This window comes from Mytilus edulis, chromosome 5 (assembly GCF_963676685.1).
Source record: "Mytilus edulis chromosome 5, xbMytEdul2.2, whole genome shotgun sequence".
Lineage (NCBI taxonomy): Eukaryota > Metazoa > Mollusca > Bivalvia > Mytilida > Mytilidae > Mytilus > Mytilus edulis.
Window position 1 is genome coordinate 59,265,496 of NC_092348.1, and position 11,226 is coordinate 59,276,721.

Consider the following 11,226-nt stretch of genomic DNA (forward strand, 5'->3'; position numbering starts at 1 on the left):
CCTGGAAAAAAATTGAATAGTAATTGTCTGTTGATATTCACATCTCTGTATTATGTCCTTATTAGCTTCAAAGTCTCATGCAATTCCGTTGTGCAGTTTCAGAGGAGTTGCGATGACAAGAACAGGACTAACGGACGGACAGACAGACGGACAGACGGACGCAGACTACCTTCATAAATGGAATTAAACCTAGGATTCAAAGTATTTTAAATGTTCATACGTTCAAAGTACTATCAGCTGTGTAATTGTTATAATGAATTTTTGGGGTAATGGTTTTCAAATTGTATTCATGACTGCGTTATAATTTGATGACTTGTTATGTATTGAGCCTTTTAAAAGATTGAACTTGTTACAACTGTAATATATTGTACTAAATTGGCCATTTTGTGGAAATATATATAAGAATATTATACACGATTATTTGATAATTGTCTAAAATTAAGGTTGTTAGCGATTTAAACAGTGAGCCTGACATTATAATTAAACGACAAATGTCAAAGGTACTATAAAAAGCTTATAATTCCTTAGGATTCTGGTCTATCATAGCTATTACATGAACATATTTGTCTCGGGTAAGAATATAAGTTTATTAGAATTTTTTATTTTACTTTAAATAACAGTATCTTGAATCGGACGAGAGTCCAGACAAATGTTTTAATTCATCCATTTAATAAGACCTGGTATTGTTATGGAAATTGTTGAAATGAATAAAAATATCACCGTGTAGAACGCCACATTCGGGGTGTCGGCTTTGTTTGACACAGGGTGGCGGTTTAAAAGCCGAGATAAACGATCAAAGTAAGTTCAAGTATCAACAATTTTCTTCTTTTTTGAGAATTGTTAGGACCAAAAAAAGTATTACACGGAAGGAACCGAACCATAATCTATTTCTAGCAAGAAGAAGCAGACGTTTTCAGTGCTCTGTTTTCTCAAACACCTCTCCCTAGTTTTCCGTGTTGCAGATTTTAAAGCTTCATAAACAAGTTTCTGGATAAAGTTCTGCTTTTGACGATTTTTTCGGGTATCAAACATCGCCGACACCCCACATGAGGCGTTCTACACGGTGAATATCAATTAATAACAATATCGACCTACAAATGTAAATGGGAAATGTTATTGAGCAATAATAAATTATTTACATTTCTTTAACCTATTATATAGTCCCATCGGACTATAAATATAAAGGTGCAGTATCTGATATGCAGATAAAGATTAAGTAAAATGTTCTTATTTGAATAAAATGATTAATCAAAGAAGAGTCTAAAAAATGAATGAATAAATTAAAGAAAAAAGAACATGGTTTCACAGCTAGCTAAGCCTCTCACCTGCACAAAATTCCATCACATTGATAACAATGTATAAAATAACATGACAACTTAGTAGTACAATAAAAAGAAATATATGGATCAAGTGGACTACCTTCCTCCATGAATCATAACACCAGATAGGGTGTGTTTGATCATCAAAGTTACTTGACGACAAACTTAAACTGTGGATCCTTTTTGTGCACAACTTTAAAAAAAAACCTTGTTGTGTCTGTTTTGGCTTTCTATGTGTAATACCACCATTGATTTCCCCCTTTAGAATGATAAGTCTTTGTTAAATTTGCACTTTTCAAAAACTTGTGCACAATTTATCTTTGTTTCAAATAAAGAAATACTTGGCGAGAGTTAAGTTAAAAAAAAAGCTTTTCTTAGTAAATTATTTGTCGTTACTGCTTTAAAAATAATTCCATTTACTTATAACTATATATTTATCAAAGTATTCCATAGGATAATTTTCTTTTATATCAGAATATAAAAATAAGGAGTAAAAGCTCCCCAAAACACGAATTATTGCTCGTCCTGTCTACTAATATTCATGGTAGAGTCCTATTTCAAGGAAATATTCTCATAAAATGTGTTTTGGAGACTCAATCCACTCCGAATATTTCTTTTTTTGTAATATTTCACTTAAATAGCAAGAAATTGTAACAAATGAAAGTACTCACTAGGTCAAAGGTGCATGTACAGCTTCCCATATTAGGTGTAATACCACTATTGATTTTCCCCTATTAGTCGTTGATAAATTTGCATTTTTCAAAAAACTTTGCAGAATTTATCTTTGTTTCAAATAAAAAAATACTTGGCATGAGTTAAGTTCTATCCTGTTAAGTACTATAGAAAAAAATTTACATGCCATTTCATTGCATATAGGAAAATAACCATCACTGGAAGTTAACCAATCAAATTTTCACCTCTTTTTTTTTTTTTATCTTTGTACAAGCTTTAGTAACCATGTAACCTCAAGTTTCCGAAATATTCTATAGAAACCCCTAATTAAAATATAATGGTTTTTTGAAATACCCAAGATATATGTTTATGACCCAGGAATGTTTTACGGCAATGTAGGATTAATTACCTATATCTGTAAAATTCAAGGGAATTTTTTTTCGACCTATTTTCGTATGCAACCGGATGTGACGTTCTATAATTTTGTGTTATTTCACCTTTCTAACTATTTTGATCTGAGTGTTACTGATGAGTCTTATGTAGACGAAACGCGCGTCTTGCGTATCAAATTATAAGCCTGGTACCTTTGAAAACTATTATCTAGGGTTATTATTCTTCAACCTCTGAAATGTTTTACCATGCCCTATTAAAAGAGACTTTTTTAATGTGTTTGAACTTTAGAAAATTCCCTCTTGAAAACCGACCAATAGTTTTGAGTTGGCTAAAGGCATGAAAGTACACAAAACGATGCTTAATAGATAGAAAATACATTTGTATTTTACAATACCACTTATATAAAAGGATCACAATGATTCTATGGGGGAAACATTTATCGGTTTTCAAGAGTTAAACTGATAGCGCGTCATCCCTACACTGACTTAAAAATTTAAGTGACGTAATGTTATGGAAAGATAATTTTGACGAGGTAAAGTCTTAATTTTATACGGTTATCCCATCTTGGTTTGCAGTAATAACGCGCAATGCATTTCGAAGGTATATCATGTAAATGTCAGGTTTTAACATAATTTTTATAAATGTCTTTTGCTACTTTATTTCTCTTTTTCCAACTAATTTCTTACCACGCTTGATTATAAACTAGGAAACGTTTTCTTCTGTTTCATTCGCTTGATCTTCTTTACGTAGTGCTATTTTTTTTAAGGTTTCAACTGGTTTTTTTTGTCAAGTTTTATAAGAGAACTGATGCTCTAACAAAATAACACTGAAACATTGGTCTCTATCGCAATTGTAAGTGTGTTTCTTTTTTTAAATTATTTTAAGGACAAATGCAACTGAAGCATTGGTCTGTATGACAGTTGTAAGCTTTTATTTTTATTCAGATAGTTATACAGGACACAATGAATTATCTTCCGTTGACAATATTTGTGATTAGATTCTGCACAAACCTTTCATTGTCAGGTAAGCATTTGAATTGATTAAGCGTAAATGTCTTATATATTTCGAAGTATATATGATAATATACGGTTATTTTTATTCAAGATGCAACATGAAAGCTTTTAATTAGGATATACTTGTAATATGAACGAGAATGAACACTGAGTGAGTTGGAAGCGCGTTTCTATGTTCACCTTCATCAGGAACACACCAACCTTAACATTTCAAAGCAAATTAGACATTTCATTGGATCAACTCTGACCCCCCTCGGTGCGTTGTTCGACATAACAGTTTAATACTTTGAATTATCAATAACATAATCAATTAAATAATAGGGTTTGCTCTACATTTTACAAATGATATGTCTTCAAAGGTAAATTGCAATTCAATTTATTCATTTAAACAATTTAAACAATTTAAAGATTTTACAAACAATGTGTAATGTATCTCCATTTAAAATGGCCTAATTGACTCTCAGTTGCAGAAAACAATTGTGAAAATGATGGAGAGAAATGTAAGGATAATGTGCAATGTATTCCATGGGGAGGACTATGTAATGGATATGTCCATTGTGACGATCAATCTGACGAAGATCCTGAATTCTGCAGAGGTAATATCTCATATACTGACATGGATATTCTTTATTGTTCAATGGAAATGGCCCAGAGGTTAATGTCCAATGTCTCACTTATTTCAATCATCAAGGAAAACGTAGCAAAACAATATAAAAAATCGATAGGAACACATTATTAAAGGTTGACGGAGAATTTTTTTAAATTTTTTTTTTTTTTTTTAACATCATTCAAGGATTTGAACGGGTCCTATCACTAGAAACATTGAAGTTCTTCGTTTAGAAACTGCTGAAAGTTTACGTTATTAAACAGGTCGTCAAGCAAGGATGATTTTGTGTTATTAAAATTTGCTGTTACAAAATGATAGAAATTATTATAAATCAAGGAATGTATCTCCCTCATGCAAAGCTCTGATTCCTTTCACGGATTTGGCTATACTTTTTGGACCTTTTGGATGATAGCTCTACATCTTTTATATAAGCTTTGGATTTCAAATATTTTGGCCACGAGCATCACTGAAGAGACATGTATTGTCGAAATGCGCATCTGGTGCAAGAAAATTGATACCGTTAATTTTATTAAGGTTGTATCGTTGAAAAACTAAAATACAGCAGCGCGTTTTGAATTACAAAATATTGTTGAAATAGCAAGTATCTTTACTGTGAATCATACTCATTCACGTCATTTTCTTGATATTGCTTTGAATGTTTATACTAAACATTGATATATACATTTTGCACTCCATATGTTTAAAAGCAGTACCTTGTAATGACAAATAGACACAGTATACGTATGCATCTCTGATTTGAAGATAAATTCCAGCAAATGATTTCTGTAATAAATCACGAACAGAACATTATGGTACGTCTTTTGCAAAAGCAAACTGACGCCAGGTTATTTTAGATTAGATTTCACAATCAATGAATAAATTTTCATGTATAACCTTAAAAAACTCACATTGTTCATGCACCGAAGCTTCAATTATTGTCCAATAAGTGAAATGATTGGATACGATTGACAACCTATCTTGTCTTTAGACATATTGTTGTTCAATCAGCGGATTTCATGAAATAAATTTTTGGTACATTCAATTTCTATCAAATTTATTAGATAAAGGTATTGTTCGTTCATATTATTTATTGATCTCTAGAAAAAAAAACCTTTTTCTATTACCTTCAACGTGTTGAAGCTATAACAGATTGAAGGAAACTAGAAAATACATGTAACAATGACAAAACACGATAGACTAAATTACAAAATTAATATGATTTAAACTATCGAATGACTCTAACTTCGAACGATAATTATTTACTTTTTATGACGTCTTTTTCCTTAAAAAAATGCATTGTTGATAAACATAAAAGCTTCACGACTATTTACTTTCAGTTAACATTTTGATTTCGACAATTTGCCTCGTTACCAAAGATGCATTCGTGTGTAAATTGGTAATGTATTGAATTTCCGTATTCCATTTATGGGGTCTTATATGTTAATCAATTACAGATTTCAGCTGTTCAAGTGGGGCTGTAAAATGTAAAAATAACATAGAATGTGTACGTCGAGATAATCTATGCGATGGATATAAAGACTGTAACGATGAATCAGATGAAGATCCAGAAATGTGCAAAGGTAATTCATGAGTAAAAATCAGTAAATTCTTGACATGCACTTTTTGAACCCGCCATATGAATGCCAATTCCATCAAAATGTCACAATTAGGAATAGGACGCAATCAGTAGACTTACAGATCAAACTACTTTACTGATATCTGCAGAGTTATAACACAAACTCATGTTGCTAGTGTCGTTAGTGATGTTTTGAAATCTTGAAATCAAGCATTTTCAGCGAAAATACAATTGTATTCTTTTCGAATAAAACGTTACAGCTTTAAATTTCAAATTCAACATTTAAAGCGAGAGAGAAGATATTATTGGAACAATCAGAAGCAATCACACACAAACAAAAAAGACCACAGCATGAAAATAAGATAATTGATAAAAGACAAACAATACACTGCAGAGAAAACTGATCAATGAGCTACACGAACCTAACCAAAAACCGAGTTTGAACTTTGAAAAATTCGACAGCGCTGTCTGCACAAGTGACACCAGTCATTAAGACCAAACGTGCAAAATTGAAACGAAGGATTTCTTGATATATATATATATTTGTTATGAATGTTTCTTCTCTTTTAAGTGTCTTTTTTAAATTGCAATTTAAACAATACAAGTACATTGTTTGAAAAAAAAATTTTGTAATTGCATCAAATCAAAATATACGGTACGCTTCATTTTACCCTTATCAAACTCTTAAAATGAATTTTATTAGGTCTACGAATAAATAAATGTATGCAATACATGTAGCTATGTCATTATAAATGAAAAAGTTGAAATATGTACTAGATTAAACTTTAAGTTCAGTTCAGGTTTTTTCATTACTTTGATTTTAATTTTCAAAGGAGCGACAAGTAACCGTAGAATTTTAGTTACAAATCTGAAACCAAAATAATACGGTAATAATAAAGACAATCATTGAACAAAAATTCTTCAAAGCGTTTTCTTTTTACATTATATATTTCGAGTTATGAATTACAGATTTCCAGTGTCCAAGTGGTTTAATGAAATGTAGAGACAACTTGCAATGTTTTCGAATTGGGTTCCTTTGTGCTGGAACAGAAAATGCCTTCTGCAACGATCGGTCCGATATTGACCCACAGTTTTGTAGAGGTAATCCATATTTCATAGTATTCATAAATTGCGATTATGTTTATATTTTCTGTACACGTATTTTTTGTTAATCTTTCAATTCGTAATCAAACGAGCCACATACTAATTAAATCTGTAATGAAATATGTCGGTAACTTTTTATTACATTACAATAACAATAATAAATTGAATATTGTAATATAAAACGGACTTTCATTCAGCATTGGTCTTACTGCAGGTTCTCAACGATGAAGTCCTGTAAGGCGTTTTAAGTACTCTGAAAGTAAATTAAGCAATTAAAAAAAATATTCTTGAACACGACAAGATGTTTACGTTTTTTTTTAAATGCAATGTTTATTGTAGAATCAACTCTTTATTATATCAAGTATCCTTTTCTTCGTTTTGCTGTCATGCATACCCGGTATGAAATGGCTTTACACACTTTCGCATGGACTCATCAACATAGCTTTCTGTACACAATATTTGGAAGTTAGGAAATGTGTATCAAAAGAATAAAATCAAAATTTTTCCCGAGCTTAGGTAGCTGTCTAACGTCAAACAAAAGCTGTCAAGAAAATCATAGTTGATCGTTTAATAAGTTCTTGAAAAGTAAGAGAGAGAGAGAGAGAGAGAGAGAGAGAGAGAGAGAGAGAGAGAGAGAGAGAGAGAGAGAGAGAGAGAGAGAGAGAGAGAGAGAGAGAGAGAGAGAGAGAGAGAGAGAGAGATAGCAGTATAGAAAATTTGTAACGATTTCTTGATTCAGTAAAATTTGATTTAGATTCTGAAAATCAAAAGATTTATTTTCTTACATAATGCGTGATGAATACTTAGTTAAAAATGGATATGGATTTTTTTTTAATTTTCTTTTCATTTATTACTGTTGTTACAGCCAACGCACCGGAATGTCCAAAAGGGGACGTAAGATGTAAGGATGAAATACACTGTGTTAATCCAAGGTACCAATGTGATGGTCTTAAACATTGTCCAGACAACTCAGATGAGGACGTAAACATGTGTGGGGGTAAATCGTAAACATTTATTTTCTTAATTTACATTATCTTTTTTTTAAATACATACACATAGATCTAATATTTCCCAAAGAATGCAAAACCTATCTTAATTTTTAATTTGCAAATTTCAGTTTGCATTATAAGTGTCAACATGTACTATTGACGCAAAAGGTTCAAAGCAAAAAACTTAACATCATTGTGACATTGCATCACCACCGTCTTGCAAGTCAAGTTTGATTTAAAGCAGCAGTGGATAACCACTTCCAAAAATTGATAATACTGTCGATCTTCATATATATTTATTGATTGATTGATTTGTTTCCAACGCCACTTTCAACACTTTTGTGCTATTTCGTGGCAGTCAGCTTTTATTGGTGGGGGGGGGGGAAGCCGGAGTGCCTAGAGAGAACTACCAACCTTCGCTAAAAGATCATCATAGATAATTGGTGTGTGCTCTACGACAACATGTAGAAACTAAAAACATTGACTATATGGATAACTTTGAGCATGACATTCAAGATATCCGTGCAAAATTTTCACTGAACGAGAATATTATATCGAATACAGTCAAAACTTCTACAAACATCACCTCTTTTTAACGGAATTATGTTGAGTCAGGTGAAGCCCTTCTTCTCCAGCTGTAGAAATACCTTTACATTTTGAACCACAGTTTAAAGTCACTTCTTTTAAACTGTCATTTTTCTGGCCTTGCAGGTAATCGTTCTATACTGGTTTATCTGTATATTACACGGATATTTATTTGATTAACAGATTTCATAATATACATTTATTTTGATTCAATGCATTCAATGACGGTTAAATATCAGAAGGATAACACTAAATAAATTGCCTGGAACAAATTAACAAAACAATCTCCGGTAAACATCAATACTAACGTAAATAATTGAGAGGTAGCATACAATGATCCAAAGAAAACGTTATTCTATTTTCAACTAAGATTGTTGTCTTTAACTTTCAGTATACATGTCTGCCTATTAGTTACTTGAAACACGACTTTAGAAATCTGAAAAAAAAAATTATTAAGTGAAAAACGAGTATTCATCAAATTATTACTTAATTCCCAAAAATTGTTTTGTTACACATTTATAAATTATGATGATGATTTTAGCTTCTGAACTAAAACATTTTTGTAAAACAATTTGCCAGCCTGTATATATAACAAATTGTTATAAACCCAAAACGGACGAATTAGAAACTAATGTAATGAAAGGAATAAACGTATCATCGAACTCATATTATTCAGTATGGTTCAGACAACATTTGTCATTCTAGGCGATAACTGATTATCGATGTTCAAATCTAGTCAATCGTTTAAAAAAGAAATAAAACAAGGAAACAAACTAAAATGAAGGGAAATCGAATGAATACAAAAGGAGCGAAACTGGCTTCGTTGATATATTTAGCATTAATTTTTACGCATGCATTTTCTGCCATGAACATTCACACACATCAACATGTCACAATCGGGATTAGCCAGAATCGGTAAAAATAAAAATCCAAGATCAGACTATACTGGCACTCAAAGATCAAAGACCGCCAAGACATGTCGCTAATGAGTTGAGACACCAACACATTGTATCAGTCAACCAATTCGTGATGGTGACTTTCAAACTTAGATATTGCCGAACTCCATCGCTCTTCTTCATATCTCTGTTTGAACAGTTTTTGTGTTTGGAGCACGACTCTGTTAATATAGTCCGTATCGTGAGAACATGCCTGAACCTAACGTATAAATCGAGATATTTAAATACCATACAATAAAGCAAATGGTATATGCTACTGCTATAAATTTGTGGTTGATAAAAATAAAACTAAAATCATCACGCTTGTTATAAATTCTAGTTTGAAGTTGTCCAACTGTGTCAATATTGAGGAAAATATCATGATATGCAGCAGAACTTATAGTTGTATCCTTCATCTAAAGAATGTTTGATATTTGAAATGTAATCACTCATTGAAATGGTTGATATTGAGTGAAAAGTCATAATACATATATCTTTATCTGGTTTCAATAGTTTTGTAGGAAATCTGGTTCAAATTAGTAGAAAATTAGTCGACATGTAGTGGTGCACAATTGTTACCCATTTCCATACATATTGTATGCTGAGATATTAATCCACCAAACGCAACAACTATGTTGTCGCTCAAAAAGACCAGTATTTCAATGATGTCATCTTTGGTGTATTTGTCGTGGGAATTAGTGTTTCTCTTTACAAAGTAAAACTGTTCATGATCTAAAACAAGATATGTGTAGCTATGTTTCCCATTTTAGTAGAAAAAAGTCTATTGAGAGGATACAGTCAATCTTTATATTATGTTTTTAAGTAATTCGTTAATGATTTGTTGTTATAATTCATTTTTATGTAGATAAACAATGTGGACTTTTTGAGGTAAAATGTAAAAATGGATTACAATGCATTTTTGAACATTATCTGTGTGACAAAGAACCAGACTGTTACGATGGATCTGATGAAGATGAAGATAGCTGCAAGGGTAAATATTCAAGGAGAAAAGAAATCAATTATTGCAATGAGACAACTATTATAATAATACCAAAGTTAAACTGAATTAGATATAAACAAATACAGCACACCAAACAACTGCCTTCAGCAATAAAAAAAATCCATAGTGTATATATTGTAGTAAGCTACAACAACAAAAACAGAAAAATAAATGTGACAGACAGCAACCAATGACAACAAATGCATTATTTGCCTTTGAATTAGTACAGGCACATAAAAAATAAAAATCCACGTGTTTTAGTTTTCGGATTTCATTTAAAAGTTAGAAATCGACTATAACAAACTCTTACCAATAGCAACGCCTATTCAGATCGGAATTGTGTTAGGCTTCTTATTGCATTCTTTAAAGACTATGACATTTATGATAATGTATTATTCATTTTGTTTTCAGAATCAAAACGAAGTATAAATAGTTTCATGGACTATCACAGAGCCGTGCGTGGACTACAGAAATCAAAATGAAGATATCTAAAATTTTAGCCAATCCATGAATGTTAGCCAATATTTGGTATTTCTAATTGAACATTGTATACCAGATATACACTAATCAATAAAATATAAGCGCCTAATATAAGAAATTTTCCATATTAAAAATTTAATAAAAACAACAAAAAAAAAAACATTTATCTTACTCGTATCACTTATTTAGTTTTTATTAATAGTTGACAAATAACACGTTTATTCCTCTTTCAATTGGATTTTTTGTCTTCACCTCTATTGCCAGAAAATCAATTGAAACCACACATGTCGTTAATCATTCTTAGTGTTCTAAAGCTTAAATGAATGATGTACATTACGATTTATCACCCAAAAAGGCCAACCTTGCTCTCCATATATATTAGGATAAATTAATCATGTTCCTTATATAATTGAATCTTTAGGTGATCGGGTATATCAAACAGGAGTAAAACATGCTTGCAAACTCAAAAATAATTTTAAATCAATTACAACATCAGACGATTCAATACTGGACAAAAACTTTGTAAGTATTGCACTTAAAATGATGACACTTG

The 11,226-nt window shown here is 31.2% G+C and overlaps 1 protein-coding gene across 1 annotated transcript; it reads left to right on the forward strand.

The window, feature by feature from the left end:
• Positions 1-475: 475 nt before the first annotated feature.
• LOC139524078 (low-density lipoprotein receptor 1-like) lies at positions 476-10,833 on the forward strand. Its single transcript, XM_071318638.1, has 8 exons — positions 476-572; positions 3,329-3,407; positions 3,862-3,993; positions 5,459-5,584; positions 6,550-6,681; positions 7,550-7,681; positions 10,059-10,184; positions 10,605-10,833. Exons 2-8 carry the CDS (start codon positions 3,347-3,349, stop codon positions 10,673-10,675), a joined length of 780 nt encoding a protein of 259 aa, XP_071174739.1. The 5' UTR covers positions 476-572; positions 3,329-3,346; the 3' UTR covers positions 10,676-10,833.
• The last annotated feature ends 393 nt before the right edge of the window (positions 10,834-11,226 follow it).